The sequence below is a fragment of the Ceraceosorus guamensis genome (genome assembly GCF_003144195.1).
Source record: "Ceraceosorus guamensis strain MCA 4658 unplaced genomic scaffold IE81scaffold_37, whole genome shotgun sequence".
NCBI classification, from domain to species: domain Eukaryota; kingdom Fungi; phylum Basidiomycota; class Exobasidiomycetes; order Ceraceosorales; family Ceraceosoraceae; genus Ceraceosorus; species Ceraceosorus guamensis.
In genome coordinates, this window is record NW_020290032.1 from 38,227 (window position 1) to 65,372 (window position 27,146).

The 27,146-nt window shown below is 55.5% G+C and overlaps 7 protein-coding genes across 7 annotated transcripts; 5 read left to right on the plus strand and 2 right to left on the minus strand.

Moving 5' to 3' along the window:
* Window positions 1–1,683: 1,683 nt before the first annotated feature.
* IE81DRAFT_324127 (hypothetical protein) lies at window positions 1,684–4,246 on the minus strand. The gene is made up of 4 exons (XM_025514151.1): window positions 3,775–4,246; window positions 3,375–3,696; window positions 2,792–3,289; window positions 1,684–2,698 (listed from the first exon to the last, which is right to left on the minus strand). Exons 1-4 carry the CDS (start codon window positions 3,861–3,863, stop codon window positions 1,916–1,918), a joined length of 1,692 nt encoding a protein of 563 aa, XP_025368951.1. The 5' UTR covers window positions 3,864–4,246; the 3' UTR covers window positions 1,684–1,915.
* Window positions 4,247–8,231: 3,985 nt separating this feature from the next.
* Window positions 8,232–14,015, plus strand: IE81DRAFT_154460 (putative 1,3-beta-D-glucan synthase subunit). The gene is made up of 3 exons (XM_025510472.1): window positions 8,232–9,567; window positions 9,643–10,381; window positions 10,452–14,015. The coding sequence occupies exons 1-3, from the start codon at window positions 8,354–8,356 to the stop codon at window positions 13,869–13,871; spliced, it is 5,373 nt and encodes a 1,790-aa protein (XP_025368952.1). The 5' UTR covers window positions 8,232–8,353; the 3' UTR covers window positions 13,872–14,015.
* Window positions 14,016–14,452: 437 nt separating this feature from the next.
* On the plus strand, window positions 14,453–15,962 carry IE81DRAFT_324130 (hypothetical protein). Its single transcript, XM_025514152.1, has 5 exons — window positions 14,453–14,800; window positions 14,915–15,034; window positions 15,172–15,251; window positions 15,488–15,523; window positions 15,612–15,962. Coding segments are annotated over exons 1-5 (303 nt in total). The 5' UTR covers window positions 14,453–14,798; the 3' UTR covers window positions 15,677–15,962.
* IE81DRAFT_154475 (hypothetical protein) lies at window positions 15,553–15,995 on the plus strand. The gene has a single exon (XM_025510473.1). It carries the CDS (start codon window positions 15,699–15,701, stop codon window positions 15,945–15,947), a length of 249 nt encoding a protein of 82 aa, XP_025368954.1. The 5' UTR covers window positions 15,553–15,698; the 3' UTR covers window positions 15,948–15,995.
* A 205-nt stretch (window positions 15,996–16,200) lies between these two features.
* IE81DRAFT_324132 (hypothetical protein) lies at window positions 16,201–19,050 on the plus strand. The gene is made up of 9 exons (XM_025514153.1): window positions 16,201–16,678; window positions 16,751–17,276; window positions 17,344–17,387; window positions 17,468–17,566; window positions 17,630–18,034; window positions 18,130–18,190; window positions 18,268–18,378; window positions 18,455–18,686; window positions 18,750–19,050. Exons 1-9 carry the CDS (start codon window positions 16,366–16,368, stop codon window positions 18,819–18,821), a joined length of 1,863 nt encoding a protein of 620 aa, XP_025368955.1. The 5' UTR covers window positions 16,201–16,365; the 3' UTR covers window positions 18,822–19,050.
* Window positions 19,051–21,482: 2,432 nt separating this feature from the next.
* Window positions 21,483–25,065, plus strand: IE81DRAFT_154612 (cysteine proteinase). The gene is made up of 4 exons (XM_025510475.1): window positions 21,483–21,931; window positions 22,017–22,030; window positions 22,098–23,439; window positions 23,505–25,065. Exons 1-4 carry the CDS (start codon window positions 21,752–21,754, stop codon window positions 24,957–24,959), a joined length of 2,991 nt encoding a protein of 996 aa, XP_025368956.1. The 5' UTR covers window positions 21,483–21,751; the 3' UTR covers window positions 24,960–25,065.
* Window positions 25,000–27,078, minus strand: IE81DRAFT_324136 (t-SNARE). The gene is made up of 4 exons (XM_025514154.1): window positions 26,190–27,078; window positions 25,799–26,080; window positions 25,425–25,720; window positions 25,000–25,322 (listed from the first exon to the last, which is right to left on the minus strand). Exons 1-4 carry the CDS (start codon window positions 26,772–26,774, stop codon window positions 25,124–25,126), a joined length of 1,362 nt encoding a protein of 453 aa, XP_025368957.1. The 5' UTR covers window positions 26,775–27,078; the 3' UTR covers window positions 25,000–25,123.
* Between the last annotated feature and the right edge of the window lie 68 nt (window positions 27,079–27,146).

Here is a 27,146-nt window from a genome sequence, read left to right on the forward strand (position 1 = left end):
CGTGAGTTAGGCACCGCCCCAGGCCCAGTTCCGACTCGATCGCGACTCACCACCGATGTCGTCTGCCGTACAAGCCGGCGTGCAAACCGCGATATTCATGGTCAATTTGGACTCTTGGGGTCTCGAACGAGTTCAGACCAGGACACGAGCCGAGAGGTTTATCAGGAGCTGTGACGGAGGCAAATCGTGCGTGCGTCTTTTATTGTTGCGATGCTCCATGCGCGGAGGTCAGCCTGACCGGGCTATCAACGGGGTGATGTGGCGCGGGCGCTACACCTCAGGTACCTCCCCTTCGACGGGACGGGACGGGACGACTGCGAGCCTAGCGGGTCGAGACAGACCAAATCTTGAAATCACGAATCTGAATGCACACACCTTTCGACTACATGATTCACTCTAAGCGAAGGCTTCGCTCGCTCGGCTTGAGCACGGCATCTGACGCCACGTTAGTGGTAGCGCTATCGCGCTGGTCAGGGAGACTGATGAGGGTTGGACCAAGGCGCAGCTCGGCGAGGCCCGAGAAGCAGCACATACTTCTGATTGTAGCACTTGTGGGACGATCGCTTCGCTTGCGTTTCCTTGCTGCTTGACCGTTGCAGAGCCAAACGGCTCGAAAGAGAGTCGAGAATGTAGGGTCGGCCGGGCTTGTTGAAAGCATCCAGCGATTGCATGCGTCTGCTCTTGGGTCCCAGCCCTGAGTCAGGGATGTGCATTCATCAGTCCGATTCTGAATCATATGCGCTACTAAGCCAGCAGAAAGTTGTTCATCAGTCTTTATAATGAGCGCACGAGCCCCTCGGGAGGGAGCTATAGCTGTCTATAGCGGCAGTGGCAGTCAGGGGTCACAAGAGATATCGGTCACCTGCATGGCCAGCAGAAGTCAGATGCGGAGCGCTGAGGCTCCGAGGGACTCGGGCCACCTATTCACGACTATCTACATATCTCGTCTTCACTTTGACTCGACTCCTGGCCCAGCTGAGCCCCTCGATTCATGTTACAGAGCGCGATTTACTGGCACTCATGACTGTAGCAAGCCAACGAACTCCGTGCGTTCGCTGACCGCGACGACGCTGTAGTAAAGCCAAGGGACAGCACACTGCACCTACCCAACCGTGAATGCTTCCGCTCTGCGCGGAGCCCGCCTTGCCCACGCAGAATTTGAATCATGATCGCCATGCTTCCTCTTGCACCTTGATGAGATCATTAAGCAAAGGCATTCGCCGCTTCTCCTTTGCGCTCGGACTTGCCTTCTGATGAAACTTTAGCGCTCCGGTCCTGCCTTCCCATGCGCTGCCTCCGGATCGCCAAATTGCTGCAAGGGGCAGGATGCGCGAGGTGCATCCCAGATTGTGGGGAAAAGCGATGCATGGGACGCGCGACCTCCTCCTCGCCACAAGACACGAAATTTCATGCTGCTCGATCAAAAGCGGACATCGACATTCACAATTTGCCCCTCCCTATTGCCCCTGTCGCAATCGTGGATCGTGAAATCACATCGAGTACGGGGACTGCCACGCGCACGCGCAAACGCGAGCATGCCAGGACGATCCGTTAACGCGTACTCTGAGTGGCGAGTTCCTTGCGCCAGACACACCGGGACTCGTGCGTCATCCTTAGGAGACGATGGGGGCTACCGCGGCTATGGCGGATCGACCAGGTCCCAGCTAGCCCGTGGTCTACCTTACATTTCAGGCGCAAATCCTCAATCGGTGACACGCTTCCAAGTCGACCTTTTCCTTCTTTGTCCCTGAGAAACGAGAGCAGAGTGAAGTTGGGCAAGGCGAGACGCTGAAGCGAATCTACGGCACACGAAATCGTGGATGCAATTGTCTGATAAAATGGTACAAGGACGAAAGCTTCCAAAGTCCTACATCGAGACGTATTCTCGAACGGAATGCAACTCAGCCAACTCGGACTAGATGGCAGAGGCGAGCGCAAGAGCCACACAGGCCGAGGCAAGGATATAGACTGGGTGCAGATGCATGACCGCACCAGAGTTGTCGTTTCCTGATCCGCTACTAGAGCCGCCGGATCCACCGCCGCTGCCACCTCCTCCACTGCTGGATCCAGTGGGAGGAGGATCAAAAACGCGCGCAACGGCTCCTCCGTTGGATGAGATGCACTGAGCCTGGGCGGATCCGTCTTGTACAGCAGAAGCAGAGATGCTCGGCACCAGAGCCGCATTGTTGGAGAAGCTGCACGAGTCGGAGCTGTTGCGGAACAGACCGTAGTACTCGGACATTGCCCAGCTCAAGCGCTGCTGGGCATTGCATTGGCTCCAATTGCCATAGGTGCCTGTCGCGCCGTTACCATCCAGAGCGGCCGAGCAAGAGACTGGCGCATCGTTTTGATCGAGCAGGGAGCACGCAGCTCCGACAGTCTCGCCCAGAAGCGGCAGATCATTGACCGTCGCAGGCCGAGGTTGGCACTCCCAGACATTAGCTTGCATGCATGCACACAGTGCAGCATTGGGCGTGGGAGGGAGTTGCGAGCTGGCAAGTAGCGCATCGGACTGAGCAGGACAGTCAGCGGAGGTCGCTGGCAAGGGTGAGGGGATGCCTGGCGTGGTCGCATTGGCAAATTGCGCGCGAAGCCTGTCCCAGTCGGCTCGAAGGGTGACCTGTCCATTGTTGATGTCCGTCAGACCGTAGTCAAGTCCGCCGGCACTGGCATTGAGCGGGAAGTATTGGAATGCGGCCTGTGGTGCGGAATCAAGTTCGTTAGCGTGCGCTTTCCTTGACCATGACTCCCCACAAAGCCGAGGGTCTGCCTGCAATTGCGACCCACTCACAGCTCCAGAGAAGACGTCACTGAAAGGCGGCGAGTAGATGGCGGCGACCTCAGTCCAAGGCCTATTTGCTGAACCTCCCTGCGCGCAGCCAAACTCCGACAGGTATGCGGGCACTGGGAGAGACCCGAAGTCCTCGGCCAGCGTGGCGTAGCCCGAAGCTTGATAATTGCTTTCGCCGCACCAAGCATAGCTGTTGAGGCCGTACAAATCGATCGTATCTGCCTCATCGCCACAGGTCAGGTAGCGAGCTTGCAGGAGACGACGACCCTGCGCGCCATCGGGTCCGTCTGCCGAAGTGTATGTCACGAGGGTATTGAGGTCGCGACCGCGCAAGTAAGCTTTGACGTCTCGAACAGCGGCTCGTACGAATGGCAGCGCATCCGTGTTGTTGTTGGCTGTCACCACTTCATTTGCCACGTTGTAGGCGAGAACATTGTCGTACTTGGCGAAGGCGTCTACCACAGATGTGAATTGCTGGAGCAACGAAGTGTCCCATACCTGAAGGCAAGATGGCATGTTTAGCTTGCCTCCATCCGCCTGCCGTGCCCTTCGTGACTCAATCTCAATTGCCGGCTGAACTCACTGGATCAGCTCGATTGATGGATGCGTTTCCGGGCAGAGCCATGTCCAGGATGACGTAGATGTTTGCTTGACTGAATTCGCGCATACAGTCGTCGTGATTGAGCGAGGCATTAACGCTGAACACTCTTGCGACGTTGACACCGAGATTGCGGAGATTCGGAACATCCCTTCGACAGGCATCTGATAGTGCGAGAGGGTCGACGAAGCTTGTAGGCTCGGGGTAAGTCGTGCCCTCAGCGACTTCGGTCGCCACCGATTCCTGGTAGGCAATGCCTTTGATCGAGAATCGCTGGCCTGCGGGATTGACGAGGTACTTGCCACGTCTTGCGAGGCGTGGCGCTGGAAACTTTAGCATCATTGAACTGCGACCTGACACTTGAATCGCATGGCCACAGACTCACCTAGAAATTTGGTCCAGCGCCGCCGCTAGGTGAGGCAAAATGCACAACGCGGCAATTGCAGCCAGCGCGGTGAACGAAGTGAAGCGCATGTCGAAGGGATTGGATCGAGAATGGCCAACGGATGTCGGATCCGATCACTTTGCTGGACAGCCGAAGACCAGTGTTAGCAGCGAAAGAGCTTCAGAGTCGACAGCGCCGTAATGCAACCAGCAGGCGTGGCGGCGATCACGTTGCGAGCAGAGCAGAAAGGCGTTGGGGGTGGAAGAGGTGATGGTATGTAAAAAACCAGTGAGGTTCGGCGAGGACGAAGATTCTGATGAGTGTCTGCGCAGAGCCATAGAGGTGGCTGCCTCGGCACTGCCAAGCGATGGCAGGTGATCCGCGTGAGAGCGGGAGCCTTGGATGAGCAGCGAATCTGGATCAAGCATCGAGAATGTGGAACGGCATGCCGGAAGCGAGTTTGGCACTTTTGACCTAAGGCGGTGAGGCGGAGTTCCGCTTAATTTTGAGTGCAGGCCATTCATGCAAGAGCGATCTTCTGTACGCTACGGGAACAATGCAGACTAAGCGGGGCGGGATCTGTCCTGCGGCCCTGCCCCTGATCCGTCGAGACAAGCTGAGCGACATGCTTGAGCGCCGACACAAGGCAAGCTGGCGAGTCTCTCATAAACTAAACACCCGCACGGCAGACCCAAGACTGCGACCTGCTTGGCCACCTTGGATGAGCGGTGACAGACACACAATTGATGAGGCTTTGAGTGCCACTACCTTCATTTGACAGCAGCCTTCATGGGTATACCTGATCATCATCAACAGGCTCATCAATCGCGAGATCAGCAGCAGTCCTTGATTCACCATTGTGATTTCGCCCCGGAACGAAGCGGCAGAAGCTGCATGAACGCGGGACCTGCCAAGACAAACCGATGCTGAGATGACATGCGCGTGTCGGCCAAGACTCTCTGACCTCACGCACCTGGGTAAGTCTGCCATCTCGACCATCCGTGAAGCTGGACGCTACTCGTGACTGCCGGGGAGAGCGCAGAAGAGGTCTTAGACATGCAACAGCGGGAGTGAATCAAGTTCGGCTTGGCATATCCATCGAGTTTGATCAGAGCGTGTCGACTTACGAGCGCACGGGTGAATGGATCCGCTTCAAAAGTCGCGGCTGAGCGAGCTGAACCCGCCCGATGGATGCATACAATGATACCCACCCCCACAAGGTGGGATTCTTGATTGGATGCGAACGCATGGTGGTGATTGGGTCGTGTATTGCCCTGAGAATTGAATGTATTCATGATTCTCGTAAAGGCGCAATCGAAGTACAGGCAGCGATCTTGGGCCTGTATCGATTGTTACAACTCTTTGCTTAGCCAGAAGTATTTTACCCATACGATCAGCTCTAGCGTTCGAGAACTTTGACTCAAGGCTCAAAGTGTGTTGAGAGATGGTGTTCACGTGAGTTGCCATCTGGTCGTTGCAGAAGCAGAATTTTGCTAGACTCGCAACTCTGTCCTCAGTCGTTCTCGCAAAGCCAAGCGTTCTTGGCAAGGGGTAAGCAAATATGGGGACTCGCCGTTAGAGCAGCTAGACCAACGGAGGGGTCGGACTTCGGCAGGGGTTTGTGCCCCGGCATATGCACAGTCACGAGTCACAAATGGTAACGCGCATGCGTGTACGGGTGTGTAGGTATGCGCCAAGAGCCGCTTCCCTCCGCCTGTGCTCAGCTGGAGTCGCGCACTCGGGACTCGTGACTGTCGCTTAATTTGACAGCCGGCCAGACTGCACACAAACATCACACGAGCTGCTGTGTCCACGTTCTGAGCTGGATGGATGAGCTTCGTATCAAGCGGCGCAACACCTCATACCTCTCAGTCCGCGCGGCCCAAAGATTCTCGAAGCCCGACGAAGCTGTCCGAAGACGTAGAGCCAAGGGAGTGAGTGTGGGTGCCGCTGACAGGTCAACAGACCCAATGGGGCCAAAGCAAAGTTGGCTTTCGTCAGTCAAGCCATGCACAGACGCTCTCTCCCAATCAAGCCAGAAATCCAAATTTGATGGCTTGATCGTCGTGCGTTTGTCGTTCGGAGGTGCTATATATGCTCACACAATTGATGAGTATCTGTACTAAGGGGGGCCACGTCTGGCATGTGAGTCGCAACTCGCACAGTCTGATGAGTGACTTTGACTGTATTTACGACTCATTTACTCTGCACACTACTCTGGTCGTCCGTCGTCATGTGTTGCAGGCGCGGGTCAAGCCACGCGTCAATCCGTTGGATCAGCCAACATGTCGAGGTCCATGCAGCAGCTGCAAGTGCCAAGGGCGAGCTTTGAGCACACGGATTTGATGAGGAATCTGAATAGGATCGATCGGCACACTGTGTCCTTGTGATGATGTTGTTTCACTATCATGAATGCTCATGGCGGGCGATGCTGACAGCGTGCCTCGAGCAATGGCTGTCACGAGTCACGACTACACGCTGGAGTGCTCAGAATGTAGCGTCTAAACGCGTCGATCTCACCAAGTCGATTTGCGAGCTCGGGCCTGCTCAAGGCCGAGGATGCGATGAGACGTGCCGAACTCGTATCGTCATCAGGTGCACGTGTCGGCTATCTTGTGTTGGATACAATTTAAAGTGGTCAAGGGCCCAGTGTGGTTCGCCGCCTGAGCAGCTGGACACAAGGACCGAGCCCCAGCAACAAGTATAGGAAGCGTGACTTAGGTTGAGCAGTATATATGTACGTGATGGGAGAGTGCTGCACAATTAGGGGCAGCTCGGTGTTTCAAAACGCGCTGGAGATGCGCCCAAACTGCAAACTTAGCATCTCCGGAGCGACTGCTGCAGTCATCAAGAGTCTGATGAGTTCAGTTTCAATCAAGAATTTTGCGGCAGGATAAGATTCGCGATCAAGTGCTGGCGTGAGGGCTGCCGCCCTCGTGAGGTCAAATCAGATTCCGACCTTTGTCTTTGCATGGTAGCAACCGTTGACTTGGGAGCGAGCTCACTCTACATGTGTGAGCGCTAACGCATCTTGGCCGCATACACGATTCAGATTTTGATTGAACTGAACCTACAATGGCCTGATGCCAGCACAGCATTTTGATTCACGATCTTAAGATGCGAGCTTGTGCCGGATCGTAAAGCAGCCGAGGGCCTCTTCCGCATTTTGATTCACGATCTTAAGATGCGAGCTTGTGCCGGATCGTAAAGCAGCCGAGGGCCTCTTCCGCAAGGAGCTCTCTTAGCTGTAGCTATGCTTACCGCTGCCTTGAGCACCTTCACAGCGAGTCGTGACGAGTGGGAGGTTGCTATGCGCCTGCGTTGCGGAGCGCTGCGTGAGCTCGTCTTGCCTTCGGCCTAGCTCACCTTTTCGCGAGATTCATCAGCATGCAAACGCTGTCATCCCTGGCTCGCAGCATGCTCCTCATAGAGCGGTTTGGTGCGCGGCCCGAATCACAAATGACGCTGCGGCAATTCGCCTCACACTTGCCTCAGCGCGAGCGAGCGTGGCAGTGATGTATGCACCATGCAGCCAAAGCGCGAGCTCGCGGCCGTTGGCAGCAGACGGCAGCAAGTATGCGGCTTATCCATAGACTGACCAATCGCCAGCAGCTAGCACATGGGGATTGGCCGACCTCGGATCGTAGCGAAGTGCGCGGTATGCAGTAGGCGACCCTACGCACGTCCGCATGCTGTCGCGATCCTGCTAAGTGCTGGATTGCCGCATGCCCTATACATCGTCACAGCGACAGTGTCTCCGGCCGCGCGCGAGCATCAGCGGCATGATGTGATATCGTATCCTACAGTCATTAGAGCTATACAGCTGCTGCATGCTGCAGCATGTATATAGCTGTTCTCATGCCCACCTCCGCGGCTTGGCTGCGAAAGGTCCTGCACCGCGCACGCGTGCTTGCATGGCATGGAATGGCGCGTTCGGCGGCGTTCAGACGACCGGGCGCGCGGGCGTCATCTCAGTCGTCGGGCACTCGTGCACCACAGCCACCTATTCAACCCTCGCAACATGGCGGGCGAGATTCCCCTGAGGCGTGCCAGTCGAAATCTCGGCAGAGCTTCTGCTGGCTAGACGCTGTCTTTGCTCGAGACCCCTACCTGGTCCGCACCCTCGACTACAGTTTGAGTCCTCGTCTAGAGTTGACATACCTCTGCACACCTTCCACCCATCTAACCCTTCCCTCATCGACTCGACCAGTAAGCGCAAGTGCTTGCAAAGGGCACTTTTCTTTGACAGCTGCCAATTTCGAGGCGTCTGCAACCGCGAACCGGTCAGATTGCCACCGGCGAGGCTGTTACCTGTGCGACACGCTCTGCGCTTGATTTGGTCACACCTCGACACCTTCTTCCTACCCAACCCCACCCGCTCAGCCCGATAGCTTCCTGCTCTTCGCACCTTTTCATCGATCCGCTCACACCAGTCGATCCTTCATTTCAGGCGAAATCTAGCGCGTGCCTGGTGATCGTCGCTTCCCAATTGTGCTTCTGCAACAGGCAGTGCTTTGTAAACCGCGGATCTGCTTGTTTAGGAGCTAGATCTCAATAGCGGCCGCTCCCGCATCTCAAGATGGCGCATCAAGGTGGCTATGGCGGAGGTGCACCGCCTGCGAATCCCTTTGCTGGCGCTGCAGCTTATCGCGACGATGTAGGCAGCGAAGCCAGCGGTTTCGGACCAGCCGAGAGGAGGGATACGTTCCAATCCGAAGGCAGTGTTTCCGACCTCCTGCCCAACCAAGGATACGATGCCAACGACTCCTACGAAGGCGGCCAAGGCAATGCATACAGTCAGGAGTCGTTCTCTCGGGGCGGTAATGGCTCAGCAGGGGGATACGGCGGCAACTACGCGGCCTCCGGTATCTCGAGCCCTTACACAGACTATCCCGGCAGTGCAAATCCAGGCGGCTACACGCAGAGAGAGCCATACCCTGCTTGGACAGTCGAGCACAACATTCCTCTTTCCAAAGAAGAGATCGAGGACATTTTCATTGACTTGGCAAACAAGTTCGGTTTCCAGCGCGACTCGATGCGCAACATGTACGACCACCTCATGATCATGCTCGACTCACGCTCTTCACGCATGAGCCCAGCGCAGGCCCTGCTGACCCTGCACGCAGACTACATCGGCGGAGAACACGCCAATTACCGCAAGTGGTACTTTGCCGCTCAATTGGATCTCGACGACGCCATTGGCAAGGTACAAAACCCTGGCCTTGCTCGTGCTGCGAGCATGGCTCGAGGCGGACGCAATGCTAAAGGTGCAAAGGCAGCTGCAGCAGGTCCTCAGGGCAAGTCTTTGCAGAGCGCCGAGACGCGGTGGCGAGACGCGATGAACAGGATGAGCGAGTACGATCGCTTGCGCCAAATTGCACTCTACCTGCTTTGCTGGGGCGAGGGCGGCCAAGTTCGTTTCGTTCCCGAGTGTCTATGCTTCATCTTCAAGTGCGCAGACGACTATTACCGTTCGTCAGAATGCCAGAACCGCATGGAGCCGGTGCCCGAAGGTCTCTATCTAAGGGCGGTTGTCAAGCCACTCTACCGTTTCCTGCGCGATCAGGTCTTCGAGGTTGTGGATGGCAAGTTCGTGAAGAAGGAAAGAGACCACGACAAAATCATTGGCTACGACGATGTGAATCAGCTGTTCTGGTACCCCGAAGGCATCGGCCGGATCGTCTTGAACGACAAGACCAGATTGGTTGACGTGCCTGCGAATCAACGTTTCATGAAGTTCGACAAGATCGACTGGCCTCGTGTCTTTTTCAAGACCTACAAGGAGAAGCGCAGGTGAGTTTGACACCACTAGCGGTTGCCGCTTTGGTGTTGCAGCGAAGCTGAATACGAGTCGTCGGCATTCCGCAGCTTCTTCCATTTGCTGGTCAACTTCAATCGTATTTGGATCCTCCACATTTCCGTCTTTTGGTACTACACTGCTTTCAATGCTCCCAAGATTTACGAGCCGTTTGATCGTGAAGCTACTACGGCACAGCTGCTCTCTGCTTCTGCGCTTGGTGGTGCCATGTCTACGTTCCTCATGATCTGCGCAACTCTGGCCGAGTTCTCATACATCCCGACCACTTGGAACAACACGAGTCACTTGGCTCGCCGCATGGCCTTCTTGCTGGTTTGTCTCGTCGTTACGATTGCTCCTGCTGTCTACATTCACGGCATTGTTGGACCGGACGACAAGGACGGACGAATTCCGACCATCGTTTCGTACGTTCACATTGGTGTTTCTGGCTGCATCACTGCGCTCTTCTCTCTCGTCCCATCCGGAAGAATGTTTGGCGATCGAGTGGCAGGCAAGGCTCGAAAGTATCTGGCCAACCAAACCTTCACTGCAAGCTACCCTCCACTCCGCGGCAATCACCGTTTCTTCAGCATCCTGCTTTGGGCACTGGTCTTTGGTTGCAAGCTTACGGAAAGCTACTTCTTCTTGACGCTGTCGTTCCGTGACCCTCTGGCGATCATGATCACCATGAAGGTACAGGGATGCAACGACAAGTACTTCGGCACATCTCTCTGCTCCAATCAACCTGCCTTTGCTTTAACCGCCATGGTCATCATGGACCTCGCGCTCTTCTTCTTGGACACATTTCTGGTGAGTTGCCGCTCTGAGCGTCATTTTTTAGCGTGTCGCCCTCTAAACCAGGTCTTTTCAAATCCCGCAGTGGTACGTCATCTGGAACACTGTCTTTAGCATCGGCTGGGCTTTCTCGATGGGTCTGTCCATCTGGACACCATGGAGTGACATCTTCCAGAGGCTCCCTAAGCGCATCTACGCCAAGCTGCTCGCGACAGCTGACATGGAAATCAAATACAAGCCCAAGGTGCTTGTCTCCCAGGTCTGGAACGCTATCATCATCTCGATGTACCGCGAGCACTTGTTGTCGATCGACCACGTCCAAAAGCTTTTGTACCACCAGGTTCCGTCGGGAGACGAGGGCAAGCGCACATTGCGAGCGCCCACCTTCTTCATCAGCCAGACTGACAAGGGCATCAAACCCGAGTTCTTCCCCAAGGGCTCTGAGGCCGAACGTCGCATCAGCTTCTTTGCTCAGTCTCTCACGACCACGCTACCGGAGCCATTGCCCATTGACGCCATGCCGACCTTCACCGTGCTGACTCCCCACTACTCGGAGAAGATTTTGCTCTCGCTTCGTGAAATTATCCGCGAGGAAGACCAAAACACCCGTGTCACGCTGCTCGAATACTTGAAGCAGCTGCATCCCGTCGAATGGGACAACTTCGTCAAGGACACCAAGATTTTGGCCGAGGAGACCGGAGCTGTGGCTGGCTCATCTCCTTTTGGTGGCGATAATGGAAGCGACGAAAAGAGTGGCACCAAAGGTAGTGCGAAGACGGACGACCTGCCCTTCTACTGCATTGGTTTCAAGTCTGCTGCGCCCGAATACACCCTCCGGACCCGTATCTGGTCGTCCCTCCGAGCTCAGACGCTGTACCGCACGGTATCTGGTTTCATGAACTACAGCAAGGCCATCAAGCTCCTGTACCGTGTCGAAAACCCCGAGGTCGTCCAGCTCTTTGGTGGCAACACCGAAAAGCTCGAGCGCGAGCTCGAGCGCATGAGCCGAAGGAAGTTCAAGTTTTGCATTTCCATGCAGCGATACTCGAAGTTCAACAAGGAAGAGCACGAGAACACCGAGTTCTTGCTCCGTGCCTACCCCGACTTGCAAATCGCCTACCTCGACGAGGAAGCTCCCCGCAAGGAGGGAGGAGAGTCTCGCTGGTTCTCGGCGCTGGTGGATGGTCATTCCGAGATCCTGCCAAACGGCAAACGCAGACCCAAATTCCGCATTGAGCTACCCGGCAATCCAATCCTCGGAGACGGTAAATCGGACAACCAGAACCATGCCATCATCTTCCACCGTGGTGAATACGTGCAGCTTATCGACGCTAATCAGGACAACTACCTCGAAGAGTGTCTCAAGATCCGCTCTGTCCTCGGAGAGTTCGAGCAGTTCAACGTCTCTAATCAGAACCCGTACGGTCCTGGCCACGCTGAATTCTCTCAAGCACCGGTGGCCATTCTCGGTGCTCGCGAGTACATCTTCTCGGAGAACATTGGTATTCTTGGTGACGTTGCTGCCGGAAAGGAACAGACTTTCGGTACGATGGCTGGTCGTGGTCTTGCGCAAATCGGCGGTAAGCTGCATTATGGACATCCAGACTTCCTCAACGCGCTCTTCATGACCACGCGCGGTGGTGTCTCGAAGGCTCAAAAGGGTCTGCACCTCAACGAAGATATTTACGCTGGTATGACAGCCTTTGGCCGTGGTGGTCGCATCAAGCACTGCGAGTACTACCAATGCGGCAAAGGACGTGACCTGGGATTCGGCACCATTCTTAACTTTACCACTAAGCTCGGCAACGGTATGGGAGAGCAAATGCTTTCGCGCGAATACTACTATCTCGGTACGCAACTCCCAGTCGACAGGTTCTTGACTTTCTACTACGGTCATCCCGGCTTCCACATCAACAACATTCTCGTCATCATGTCGGTACACCTGTTCTTGTGGGCCATGGTGTTCATCGGCACGCTCAACTCTCAGCTCAGCGTTTGCGAATCGACCAACAGCGAATACCAAGTTGGCACTGGAGGATGCTACTACTTGTCGCCCGTATTCCAGTGGATCCGCCGCACGATCATTTCGATTTTCTTGGTCTTCATGATTGCCTTCTTGCCGCTCTTCTTGCAAGAGTTGACAGAGCGCGGTGCCGTATCGGCCGTCATTCGTTTGGCGAAGCACTTCTTGAGCTTGAGTCCAGTCTTCGAGGTGTTCTCCACTCAAATTTACAGCCATTCGATCATTTCCAACTTGACGTTCGGTGGTGCACGCTACATTGCCACCGGTCGTGGTTTCGCCACCACGCGCCAGTCCTTCGCTTTGCTCTACTCGCGATTTGCTGGTCCGTCGATCTACTCGGGGATGCGATTGCTGTTGCTGTTGCTCTACGTGACGCTTACGCTGTGGATGCCACACCTGATCTACTTCTGGATCTCGATCCTGGCACTGTGCATTGCACCTTTCCTATTCAACCCACACCAGTTCTCCATCCCGGACTTCGTCATCGACTACCGCGAATTCCTGCGCTGGATGTCGCGCGGAAACTCTCGCTCGCACGCCAACTCTTGGATTGGGTACTGCCGTCTCAGTCGTACAAAAGTCACGGGATACAAGAAGAAGCGTCTGGGCCACCCAAGCGAGAAGCTCGCAGGCGATGTCCCACGTGCCAGCTGGCGCACCATTCTGTTCGGTGAGATCGTTGGTCCGATCATCCAAGCCATTGTCTTCACCGTTGCGTACGCCTTCGTCAAGAGCTTCCACGAGCGTGGTGACCCGCCCATGGGTGCCATCGCTCGTCTGGCCATCATCGCCCTTGGGCCCTTGGTCTGGAACGCGGCTGTCCTGCTCGTGCTGTTCCTGGTGTCCATGTTCTTGGGACCAGCGTTGAACAATTGCTGCGCCAAGTTTGGATCGATCATGGCGTCGATTGCCCACTTGCTCGCCGTCGTCGGCATCGTTGCGTTCTTCGAGTTCTTCTGGTTCCTGGAGCTGTGGCGAACAAGTCATGCCGTCCTTGGTATCATTGCCGTCGTCATGATCCAGCGCGCCATCTTCAAGATCCTGATCTCTCTTGTCATCTCGAGAGAGCTCAAGCACGACGAGACCAACCGAGCTTGGTGGACTGGACGCTGGTACGGTAGAGGATTGGGTGGTCACGCTTTCAGCCAGCCAGCAAGAGAGTTCGTCGTCAAGATCATTGAGATGAGCTTGTACAGCGCCGACATGGTCTGCTGCCACATTCTCCTCTTTGGCTTGTCGATCCCAATGCTCATTCCCTACATGAATCGACTGCAGAGCACTGCACTATTCTGGTTGCGACCAAGCAGGCAAATTCGCGCCCCGATCTTCAGCTTGAGAGCGAGGAAACAGAGGAGAAGCATTGTCATCAGATATGGCATACTCTTCGTTCTCACCTTTGCTCTCTTCATTGCGCTCATCGTTTTGCCGATCATCTTTGCGGACACGATCGACCTCAACTGCTCGTTCTGCAAGTCACTCTAAGCTGGTCACTCGAAGAAGGAATCGACGCGCTGTCAAAGTTTCGAGTCTTCACGTCGCATATGCATGACAATGCAATCTCATCGCTTCACCGCAGTTCGAGATCACATCGCTAGTAAGGTCCCAATCAACTTCGCATCCTTCATCCCATCGAACCCTTTCCTATACAACTGTCTTGCTATCTCGGACCTCTCCAACACACCAACCACTACCCCCTCGCTAAATCCTTCCTCCGGCTCGTTTCGCCCCTTCTGAACTCTCTCGCGCGTCTGCTCTTACACACTCGCTTGGCTATTCTCTCCCATTAGAGCTGCGAAAACACTGTACCGTCTTCGCAATGCGTCCGAACGTCGCATTTCCGGTCATGGGCCCCGTCGATCTTGCTGGAACGATGGGACCGACTCTTCGAACAATGAATGAATGGCTCACAGATGCAGCGTCTGCGTGGGATACGAATCTGTCGCGATGTTGGATTTGAAGCTGTCTTGAATCCGGTACATAAATCACCTCGCGCCGCATGGCGCAAAAATTTAAGTTGTAAGTGTCGAGGTATTCTTTCCTTGAGCCTCCATCCACTTTTGACTCTGACTGTTGACTCTTGACTGCTCCCAGAAGTTGAGTCGGGGTCGAACACGTGACGGCGCCTGACGTCAGCCAAGCGGCGTCGCCCCGCGCACAAGGACGGCGGCGTTTACCTGGCGATGTTGCATGGCTGCTTGACGAGGTGTGCAGCACTTACGGCTCCTTCAAGACGTTCCAACCATACATCCACACCCGACCTCCGAGACATCCGATCACGAGCATACCCTATATCAGCTACTCAAAGCCGGTGCTGTACCTACAGCAGCTACTCCATAGACTCTCTCGAAATCCACCAGCGAGCATCGATACGCAGGGCACTCGCCCACGACTTGCCCCACGAATTACATCATGTAGGTCATGTGAAACTCTGGAATGAAGTGGGACGTAGGGGCGATGAGGAGACACAGCATGGGGCATGTGCAAGGTTTGAAGGCTAATTCGGATGTCTTTGCCGACATGTCCAGGTCCGCTGCGTCGTCCAACCTCTTGCCGAAGCAGGACTCACCTGCACACAAGTCTGTGGCGGAATTTGTCGGATCATCAGCTAACGGCGGTCCCCCTGCGCAAGCGTTTAGCTTTGATGGGTGAGTAGGCGCTGCCTTGTGCATGGCCTCTTGAATGCAACCGAAATACACTGACGCTTTGTCCTACCGTTTCCCCAATCGTCCATCCCCACACGAACATCTGTTCTTGATCGCACTGTGGTTCATTGGGAAAACAGGGAGAGGGGAACGGGAAGAGCATCTTTGTGCAAGCACTTGCCTGGAGGTAGAACAGAGTGCACAGACATCGCGTTGGAAGGTGAGCAAGCTAATGAAGTGGTCGAGGAGGCATGTGGATTGGAGGTGCGGACATCGTGCAGATGTGCCGGTGGTGAGGTGTATCGACCTTGTGACGAGGCTACGTACAGAGTCGACGGAAGCATCTGGTTGCTTCTTCGACCGCCACGCCCGTAAAACAGCTCCTGACTCTAGAAGTACAGCACCTCAATGTCACTTACGCCTACACGCTGGTCTTGCGCTTTTTATCTCGCTCAGCAAAAGATTTGTTCGCTCAGATGCAATCCCTAGGATGTGAGTGGCGGCCCTCTTCCATGAGGGTGACTTGATATCACTGGACATCTTGCTGACCTGAATCACGACTTCGTGATGAATTACGCAGTCTTCTGTCAATTGCCTCAAGACCCCGCATTGACCCACATTCAATGTCGCAAGCTGCCACAGTGAAGTCCACCAAGGCGCCTGATGAATGCAATCAACCTCTCAGTTTGTTTGCCTGCAGGGTGTTGTGTTACTGTCTACCCAATCTCCTCAGCGGACTGGAGAGTGTTTCTCGGCCCGAGGTGTAGACGAGCTCGTCTCTCAGCGAATTCGCATGAGGGACGTTGTATGCTGCCTCTGCGAGCGAGTGAGCTCGCGTGGCCGAGCTTCTGCAGGGGTGCGGCGATATCTGCCAGCTTGGCCGCTCCTTGCTTCGATCGCCAATCATGAATCGTGAATCTTTGACTTGCCAATGCATTTTAAAATGAAACCGTGAATCACGAATGTTGGATGGCGAACGCTGCTGATGTGGTTGCGGCGGGTCGCCTCTCTATCGGCACCTATAGCTGTATATACGACTCGTGACTCCGATCGACTTTGAGTGCGCCTCGCGGTCTGGCTGCAAAACGCGCTTGCAGCGCCAGGGCGCACGGACTGCTGCTGCTGCCCGCTGCGTGGGTTCGGCCAACGTCACGATTGTCTTGACCTCCACCATGTCCTTCGACGCTACCAAGCACAGCATCACTGCTGAGCAAGTGACCCTCTCTGACATCCGCTGCCGAGTCCTGCAATCTCGCATGACTTCTCTTGCACACACCAGCCCCTCACTTTCGGTGCGGCTCACCTTCAGACCACCCGACTGAGCTAGAGGCAAGATGGCTGCCGGCATACTCCGCTTGCCGACGGAGCTCTTGTTGCGCATCGCAACAGAAGCTGGCGTGTCAGCGTCGTGTGCCCTAGAAGCTACAAGTCGAGATCTGCTTGCAGTTCTAAGACTGCACGAGGACTATGTCTGGCGCATACATGCCATCGAGCTTACCCGAGAGCTGGGAGACCCTGGAAGCACGAGCAATGCCAAGTCGAGCACTTGGCGCATTAATGAAGTCGACAGCCTGGATCAGCTGGTCAAGATGCGTGAGACTCATGATCTCTCCACATGGTCAATCGTTCGCTCATGGAGGCAATATGGTGAGCTTCAAAATTGTCTCGTTCATTTGTAAGCGATCGAGTTGTAGACTGAAAAATGCTGCTGCCATACAGCCCAAGTACACATCGCCACGGAACGCAATTGGTTGACCGGTGAGCCTCGCGTGAAAACAACGCTGCTACCAACGGATCCTCCCGGCCCACCTTCCCCTATCAATTGCCATCTTTGGCGCTTCAGGCCTGACTTTGAGGAGCGCTACGTCATCTCCACGAGCATAACTCTTCCTGGCCATCATTTGGCGGGCGCGATCACTATCGTGGACCTGGACACAGGGGTGCTGCTATCGTCGGTCGAGACGCATTTTCCGTACCAGCACCTGGAGTACGATGCTCGTGGGAAGGCCTTTGTTGTTAGTACTGGAGGCGATGGCTTGCAAGTATGGCGACGCACGCAACCCGGTGGTACGGATGCAACAGGAGCATTTCAGACACCAGCTCCTCATCGTTTTGGCCTCTCACCAAACTCTGGATTAGTCACGGAAGTTGGGCCGAAATGTCCATCTGACCGACAAATCTGCTTTCAGCGCACTGACATTCTGCCGCACGACAAGCGCGTTAGAGGATTTCATCTCAGATGGCCGTAAGTGCATCTCCGGACCCTACTTTAGAAGGAAGACAGCTCACTCTCGTTCACACACGCCCCGAAGTATCCTATGCGTCGTGTCGGATGAAGGCATAGGATGGATCTGGAGTGAGTAGACTCGGAACGCTTTCGAGGCTAGCACTCGGCTGACCCTCGCCAGATCAACTCTCCCTCTGTTCCTTTCTCAGACTTGGAAGAAAAGGCATGCTTACTGAAAACGCTCAAGATCGCTGAGAATGCTGTGGGTCACCTCGAGCAGGATGACGAGGTGGTAATGTATGCCATGAGTGAGTCTTTGCGTCACTTGTCCTCTGTGCTTCACTCGTAACCTCAGTCGAGCGCTTTTCCAGATCACGGCTACGATGTCCATGTCAAAGACACTGGCGCCCTACTGGGGACGCTTGACGGAAAGAAGCTGGCTCAAGAGGGCGCAAAAATGTATTCTTTGAGGCATACGGCAACGGCAAGGGACAGCTTTGATCCGTCCCCATCCGCTCGCGAATTTGTGCAAAACCATCCGTGGTGCATCGCAGACCAACACACATCTCTCAAACTCGAACATGGCAACCTCTATCCAAGTGAGGACTTTGGAAGTCACGAATGGCGTGCTGGTATGATCCGTGGCAGCACGATTGTCGGTATCAGTATGGGTCAGGAATTGCTCATTTGCTCCGACTGGGAAGCCTATTTCAGCGGTGGCAAGCGGGCGAAGGAGTGCGTTGCACTCATTCAGTGCACTCGACCATCTGGCGAAGGTGGGTCATCGTCCAGATTGTGGCGGCATAGGCGCCACAGCAGCGTTCTTGGCATGCACATCGAGCTTATGCCTGGCATCATGGGTTCCATACAGATGATCCAGATCCAGACCGATGGTTGACGGCGGCGCACGGTCGTGCGGCCTGGTCCAGCATGTGAGCTTTGAACTTCTAGAGCTAGTCACATCGACGGTAGCGAGCACGGCTGACTTCTCTCGTTGGTAATCCATCAGGGGCTCGACATATATTCTTCCACTGCCAAAGAGGGGCAGACTACTGTCGGCTGGTCCGGACAGTCGCTCAGTGCACTGCTTTCCCAACACTATGCCACACAGTCGTAATACGCGAGTAAAACGTCGTACTAAGAAGCCCTCCATAAAGTGCTATGCTCACGATGCCTGATTTCCTCGCATTTCGCAGTATGATGATGAGCTGCATGCATCTTACTAGCGATGGCTTGCTTTCTAAGTTCATGACCCACTGGATGTGGCGAGGGAGGAGGGGGGCCGCGGATGAGGAAGAGCACCCGTCTTTGTTCGACCGGACAGGCATAAGGTCCATCAGCTTTGGACGCGCCGTCGAGACTCGCGACTCGAGTCACAACAGCGATCGCAGCGCGAGCACGGAAGGAGCAAGTGAAGGCATGGATCGGGTGCGTAACATCAGATGTATTTGAGATAGTATGAATGCTGCTAACGCTTCGAGGGTCTAGCAGAGCGCTTTCGAGGGTTGGCACGACAGCAAGCAGTACACTTCGCCGACGCTACGTGGAGACAATTCGGTGTGATATAGCCGCAGCGGTCTTCGCGACCAGCCTTATGGACGGCGAGGAACCAGACACGCCGCATCTGCTCAGCGTGCTGGACAGAAATTCCTCCCACAGCTGTCGGACGCTACCATGTATGCCCTTTTACCAATCGAGATAGCGATGCTCCATCTGGCATCCAGGCGCCAGCTGTGGCCTCATAGCGGATGAGCGATGCATTGCCTCGTATATATTTGCAGCATCTCGGACAGTCAGCCGCTCGAGTGACGCACTAGGTTCTCCACGAGTGATGAAACCGGGGGCGAACGAGCTGCATTTGTGAGTTTGCACTCACTCTTGTTCAGATAGTGGACAATAGTGAGCTCGCGCTTCTTGTCGAATGCCTCCTCGCCACTTGCCAATAGCACTTCTGGCCTGCGAGACCAGACAGCGTTCGAATTGTGTCATCGGCGCGTGGCGTGAGAATCGAGTCGTAGTGCAGGTGCCTCACTGCAGGAAGGGCCAACAGATACAAGAAGCGGGAATGGACTTGCCTGTTTGAGATTGCTGCAAGGCGCAGCGCGTTCAGCTCATTCCAGAGAGCGTCACGAATGCGTGGAGCATCGCTCATTATTGCAATCACGAGCGTCATCAGCGACAATGACTTTGGGCGCCGCGTCGACAGACAGTCACGAGTGAATGGAACGTTCGGGATGGTGGGGCGGCAATGTGGGGCTTGAGGTGCGCAATCTACACAAGGCTGCGTGGCTGGCTACTCTTGCGCCCCAACGCAAACGTATTCCGGACCAATGTCAACAGACCCATAAATGAGACGTCACCTTTGTGTGTTTGCTTTATAGAGACGTAGCAGGCCTCGTGAGTCATCACGATTGTTGAGGCGTGTTCATTGTATGAGGCGCCAATCAAGAATCAGTATCGCCACTTAGAGCAAGTCGGTGTGCCTGCCGCGATAATGTGTGATCCGCCAAGAAGGGTTCGGTGCGGTTCAGGCAAGCTGAGAATCCCCGACCCGAGCTCTGGGCCAAGCAGCCGCGTGATCATCTCGTGATCTTCCGATTATCGAATCTGTTCTGCCACTGAGCTGCGTCGACCTACGCCCATCGCGATGCATTCGCATTCGCGTGAGTCACCATTGTGATTGAACCTGAAGGCAATCAAGAATGAGGCTATGATGCGCGTACAGGCTGCAAAGTCAAACAGCGAGCACCGGCTTTTATTGTTCCCCAACGATGATTACCGCAGGAACATGCCTGGGCTGCATTCTGATTCAAGATTGGTGATTGCAGAGCTATATAAGCCGATTGAGAAGGTCCAGCAGCCAGCAGCTATGCAGCACTCAATTTGTGCCTTGATCTTGCTGCAGATGTGCATGCAGCAGCTCTGCGTTAGCCCACAGCGCGGCATAAGGATGAGTGAGCACAGACAGCGTGTCGAGCGCGCTGTGCGCCATGGGTGCTGCTGCTGCTGTGCATGCTGCTGTTCGTCCAGCATGCAGCAAGCAGCAGCACGCACGTCCACACGCCCTCGCGTCGGGAAGACTCCGATTGCTATAGCGAAGCTAGGAAGGATAATCGCGAATCTTGAATGCCTGTCAGCACTCGATCTCCCTGACTGATCTGACTCGTAATTCACGATTGTTCCGTGACGTACGCACTTCTCATTTATAGGTGTACAGTTTGAATACAATACAAGACAATTGTGAGTCTGAAATTTAAACGTCGGCCTCGCCTGATGGCCTCGCCTCAACGTCTCGGCCTAGGTGTAGAGGGTTGTCTGGATCAGACGCCGATGACCGCGTGTGTTGGAGCACGGGCGAAGCACCGATGAGACAAGGCGACGACTGACGGACTGAGCGGCGCAGCATCCGCATGGCGCGCAGCCAACTCGCCCGCCCGCTGCGCCTTGTACGGACGACTCATGACGTGACCCTCGCACGCCCGTGCGCTTCGGAAATCTGTGGTACATAGAAGCGGGCATGCATGCAGCAGCTTCAGGCCTTGCCTGTTGCTGCTATACAGTCCACCGCGCCACACACGCACACACTTACACACACACACAGCACAGTCAGCAGCATCGGCCTTCCTTCCAAACCTTGCACACAGTCTTCCGTTTTGCTGCCTTTTGTTGCATCCACGCGGTCCACTCGGATGCGAGCTGAATTGGCACGTCACTCAAACTCAACACGTACATTCGGGCATTGCCGATAGGGCACTCAGGCACGCAGCACAGCCCTATGCTTGCTGCGCTAGCGTCCAGCTAATCCGAAAGTCGTCACTGACCCTCGGTGTACTCGCAAGCTGTAGCTGCGCCCGGCCGTCAGCTGTGGATTGCATCAATTTGGTGCAGATTGCTGGTTCATCTATACGCGCGGGTCCTGCTTGGATTCCAGCCCACGCTCACCGCACGCCTTGACTCACGCTACGTCCACCGGAGACCCTCAAGCCACGCACCGCAGGCAGCAACACGACCATCAGGAATAATTGCGCATACACGATCACAACTCACCTAACCCCCGCACACAATCAAATCAGCAATCACGAATCTTACACCCTCGCTCAGGCAACTAGCTTGACCTTTGACTCCTTCAGTCAAGGGCTTGCGCGCCCCATCCCTTTGGCAATTGGCCGCTCCTCGGCGCAACATCAGAGTCGCTAACTCCGTGATCAGAGGCGGAACTGCCCAAATCTAGGCAATGCTCGCAACTATCTGACAAGGTACTCACCAATCTCATTCGGTGCCCAGAAGCTACGCCTTACTGCGGTCCAACATTGCATGCTTACGTATTCTTTCCAGCCCAAGGCGACGCCTCGAGTGAACGATTGGTCGGCATTTGCAGCGCTTCAGGGCTTGCCCTCCTCAGAGATCAGGCTGCTGCTCCAACGGACTGACGACGAAATTGCTCGCGTCATCTACCGACAAGGCAGGACTGCGAGACCGCTGCACTCTTTATAATGTCCTTCTCGTGGAAGAGCTTGATAGGAGCCGGTGGATCGAGCAGCAACAACAACATAGCTGGCCCCAGCAGCGGACACGATGAGTTGGCACACCTGTCTGGCGAAGCGCTGGACGCTGCGCTGGGTGGTGCTTGGGAAGAAGCGATGGAAGAAGCCCGCTTGCTTGGAATGCCAAATGTGAGTCGAGCGTAGATTTCGATTTTAGGAAGCTCGAACGCGTCATGCTCACCTACGGTTGGCCCCGTCTACCTATTCGTAACAGTTCGGCAACACTTGGTAAGTCCGAGTTGTGCGCTAAATTCATAGCTTGACGCTGACGCCTGCGCTACTATGACGCATGCAGCTATGCGAACTCAGTTCTGCAAGCCCTCTACTTTTGTCGCCCCTTTCGAGATTCGATGCTTGCGTACGTCGCTGACGAAAGTGAGAAGCAGGCGCTGGGTCAGACAGTGGGCCCTGACGGGCGTTTCGTCGCGACGTCAGCGAATGGTACCCAGGAGCAGGTGATGGATGGGTTCAGACTGCGGATCGCATCCGAGGCTGGGCCCAGTACGCCTCCGATCTCCCCGCTTTCACAGGTACCTCCGTTCGATGCACCCCTTGGGACCCCTTCTGGACGTGCAGCGATGCGTCCGGCCACCGCAGCAGCATCCACCGCCGCGCCTACGGCTCATAAGCGGCAGAACAGCGGTACTTGGGGCTTCGGCGGTCGGGGAGGAGCAGGTGCGAAGAAATCTAAACCACCTTCGCGGAATCCGTCGCCCACGAGGCCGAACGGCAGTGCAGCAGGAGCAAATGGTGTCACAGTCGCACCTGACGATCCGACAGCGGCAAGAAAAGACCCCGAGAACCTATTTGTAGCGCTCAAAGAACTCTTCAGCCTCATTTTGTCCCAACCTGTCCCACTCAAAGATGGACTAGCCGCTCTAGGCTCGGCGTCCGGCAGTGGATCCAATTCACTCGGCCGCAAAGCTTCGGGCCGACCATCAACGGCGAATGGCCGACTGAGCTCCGTCAACACGGGCTCAAGCGGTGGGGCTTCCACCGCAGGAGAGGCGGCTGGCACAGTGGACGCCAAGGCACTCAAGGCTTTCCTCGGTGCTCTGAAGAGAGAAAATGCGCTTTTCAATAGTTCGGCGCACCAGGACGCACATGAATTTCTCAACTTTACTCTCAATCGCGTTGGCGAGGAGATCGTGGCGCTGCAGAGAGATGAGGCGAAGACGGAAAGGGGCAACGGAACGATCAAAAGATCCAGCAAGACGGCGCACATACAGATGAGAGATGGCAGAGTGCTGGCTGGTCCTGAGATCCAGATCGACAACAAGGAGGATGGCGGAGAGGCTCAGAAGAGCGTCAAGCACGTAGGTCAAGGCGGACAGACGTGCGTTCATCGTCTGTTTGAGGGTACACTGACCAATGAGACGAGATGTCTCACTTGCGAGACGGTGACCTCGCGCGACGAGTCGTTCCTAGATCTGTCCATCGACATTGAGCAGAACAGCTCGATCACATCCTGCCTCCGGCAATTCAGCACCAGCGAGATGCTCTGCTCGCGCAACAAGTTTTTCTGCGACACTTGCTCTGGTTTGCAAGAAGCAGAGAAGCGCATGAAAGTCAAGCGATTACCAAATGTGCTGGCTCTGCATCTCAAGCGCTTCAAATACGAGGAAAAGCTGCAGAAGGTGAGTCCGAGACAATTTGCGTGTCGGGAAATTATCACGCTGACGCCGATGTTTGGCGACACTAGTATGTGAAGCTAGCATACCGCGTGGTCTTTCCTTTCTCCTTACGGCTCTTCAATACATCCGACGATGCGCCGGACCCTGATCGGCTTTACGACCTCTTCGCTATTGTCGTTCATTTGGGCTCAGGCCCGCACCATGGGCATTACATCGCCATCATCAAGGTTGGCCGAAAGTGGTGCGTGTTTGACGATGAGAGTGTCAAATTCATCGACGAGGCCGACATTGCGCGTTACTACGGCGATGCGCCTGGAACGGGCTCCGCCTACGTGCTCTTCTACCAGGCAAGAGAGCTCGACTACGCAGATCTTGGGCTTCCGCGCCATGCGCCGCTTGCGTGGGCTCCACCACCACCCCCGTCGAGCGTATTGGCTGCAGCCGCGAGTGGCGCTGCCTTTGCGAACAGTAATTCGGGCGCCCACGTGCTCGCTTCTTCGGCACCGTTCGTGGCCAACACGCCTCCTATTAGTATGCCCCATCCAAACATGACAACGCCGACTGCTGCGACGCCCAGTGGGAGCGTTGGCAGTAGCACCGGCTTCTTTGGACGGAGGCAGAACAGCGTCGCGGAATCGGATCGGCCGACACCGGGATCGATCGTGCCAGGAAACGCTTCGATCGCCACAACAAGCTCATCCGGTGGCTGGCTCAGCAGTCTTCGAGGGGCTCGCGACAAGAAGGCCTCGAGCGCTGGTGTGACTTCTCCATCGACGGACCCCTTCAATTCTCCTTCTGTCGTCAGGACAGGAGCCGACAACGTGTTGTCAGGCTCAGGAATGGGCTTGGGGCAGGCGGAGCAGCACGATGATGCCGCATCAGTCGGGACTAGCTCCACAGGCAGCGCTGCTTTTCGTGGACGAACAGGGCTGGATCCGCTACCCGCAGCGGACAGTCGAAGAGGTAGCTCCACTTCCCCAGCGCCGCTCAATCGGCAGCATGATTCGAGTTGGGATTCTCCAGCTCACACGTCTTCTCCTCAGAAAGCTGCTATCGCTGCGCCGTCGGGCTGGACCGCCGCTGCGGACCTGGAAAACAATGCGGCCAGTGTGCCAGCTGTAACGCCGCCTCGGCCTCCTGTCGCGACTTTGCACCCTGCGGGTGCAGCTCACGGGACTCCTAATTCACACGCTACCAGCACCGATCCAGGCGGCGTCTCGCCTTCTGCGTCTTACGCAAACATTGCGCCCCAAGGAGCAGCATTTGCACCCGCAGATAGGCCCTTGTCGAAGAAGGAGCAACAAAAGATTGCCAAATCGAGCAGGAGGTCGTCCACCCACGTGCACCCCAACGGTGTCGTTGTGCCAGGCAATCTGGATTCGAGTCCAGGTCAGAACAACGTCCCGCCTTTGCCATCCCTTCCCAGCCAGAATGTGGGATCGGACAGCTCAGCGCCAAAGCGCAGGAGTACGCTGGGAGGTCGATTCTTCGGCCGGGGCGACAAGGACAAGGGCAAGAATTGATGCACGCCGTACTTGAGGATGCTTGTCTACTGTTGCGTTTATACCATCTTTGCATTGCGCGCTCGCATCAATTGTATCAGTACGCTGCTAGAGACGTCTGAGAACGAGTGCGCATCTGAGTCATCGGGCATGAGGGGTATAAGTAAATCGACATTGCGTCCGAGTCACCTGCCATCATGAAACACTCGAATGCGCTCGTTGAGCGAGAAGGGGCTGGTCTGCGTTGGAACGGGTAGGTTGCCCGCCGGGCTGGCGGACGTGAAGGATCGCCAAAACGGTTTGATGATGAGCAGTGCCAGAGCGAGCATGATCAACAAGACGAGCAAAAGGATGCACTGGCCTCTCGAGGTTCTGGATTGATAGCTGGTAGGTGCACGAGGGCCATCATCAGCGTCATCACGGCCCGCCAATACGTTCTGCTCAAGTGAAGGCTTTGTTGACCCTATTCAGCCGTACTCGACTCACTGCTTGGCCTGATTCAGCTCCCTCACGCTCTCCTGCATATCACGACCCATGTTCTCAATGTTGTAATCTATCCTATCCAACATGGTGCCCTGATCGATTACGAGCGCGTTGAGATCCTGGAACAGCTCCGCCAGGTCCGTGATGGACTTGGCAATCTGATCTATCTCCCTATCCCTCGCTTGGATATCGGCTTCCGCCGAGACTTGCACTTGAGTGCTCCTTGGTTGCTCTTCTTCTTGCAAGAGGAGCTGTGATTGAGAATCCGACTGGGATGATTTCGAAAGGTGGGCTTGCGACTGTGCACATAGTGGCAGTCAGCTCAGCGGCGTCAATGCGAGGTATGTTTCCCATATGTGGAATCATGGAAGACGCACCATTTCGATGTCTTCTCTCAAAGCTTCCTCCTTCTCGCGCTTAGCGCCTAGTCCCGAGCCCTTGGTGATGCTCTTGTGCCTCTCCTCGATGCCTCTCATCCTCCTCATGTAGTCCGCTTGTCGCTTTCTGAAATCTGCGCTCATGTCCTGAACCCTGGTCGCTAGCGCTGTCTGCACATTGCGAGCCATGGACGCTTCCCGAGCAGACATTTGGGAAGATGCGATCTGACGAGATGTCGCGCTTGCAAGCTGTCTGATCAGGGACGTCGCTCTCCGGAATTCCTGAGGAGGATTGTGACAGCGGCAGGCGCGGCCAAGGTACAAAGGAGGGTCAACGTGAAGCACTTGACGACAATCGATCTCTTCTTGCCATCGAAGCTTCTGTGCTCACCCTCGTGATGTCGACAGTGACGCCCTCGATCTCTTGTTCCTCCTTGCTCCTGTCAGCGAAGCCTGGCAGCAAATGTTTGTTGTGAAGCTTGTCTAGTCTGTCTATCTTTGGTCTTACGCTGTTAAGCACAGCATCTACTTCGTCGGATGTGTCGACCCACTTGGGAGGCAGTGACGAGGAGCCCACATCATCAGCTCCATAGCCGCTCCTTGGCGGGTAGGATGTCAAAGCTCCTTGCGAGTCGTAAAATGTTCCGACTTTGGTTCCTGAAGAAGAAGCATCTCTTTGGGATTCGACATCTATGGAAGAGCTTTGTCCTGCCGCTCTGCTCATCGCGGAGCGCAGCAAGCTGTCGCTCTGACTATCCCACGACTCTCCTTCTCCATATCCGAGCGAGCTCCTGTGAGAACTGAATCCGCTGCCGCTTGGTCCTAGAGGTGCGGAGGATCGATAAGAGAGGAACAAGAGGGTGCGCGACCTGATCACTCCTACAGACTGGTCTTCCAGCTGAGCTGATCCTGCGCCCGACGCCGACCCAGATCCGCCCGCGAAGGGAGACGAAGTCCGACTCGTCAGATTGGACATGTTGCGAGCGGAGCTCAAGCAAAGGCCGGCAAGTGCGTCGTGCCGCTGCTTGTATGCGTTCTAGTGTGGTGCCTGGAACGTGTCTCGAGCGCCAGTGCAGCAGCAGCGTAGCTCACAAAAGGTCGGCTGGCCGTTCGGCTTCAAGACGCCTTCCCATATGTGACAGAGGGATTGCTTGAAAAGGCAATGCTTGGAATGGAAAGGTCCAAAAGTATGACTGTATGGCGCGGTTGACTAACGAAGCGGAAGCATTCGTGATTCTCTTTCGAGTCAAGGCGTGAGTGGAAAGCGCTGTAGTCGTAGGTCATCGTGGGTGGCTACAAACGTGAATCCGCGCGTGCCCGTGCACCAATGAACACGTGATCAAGGCTC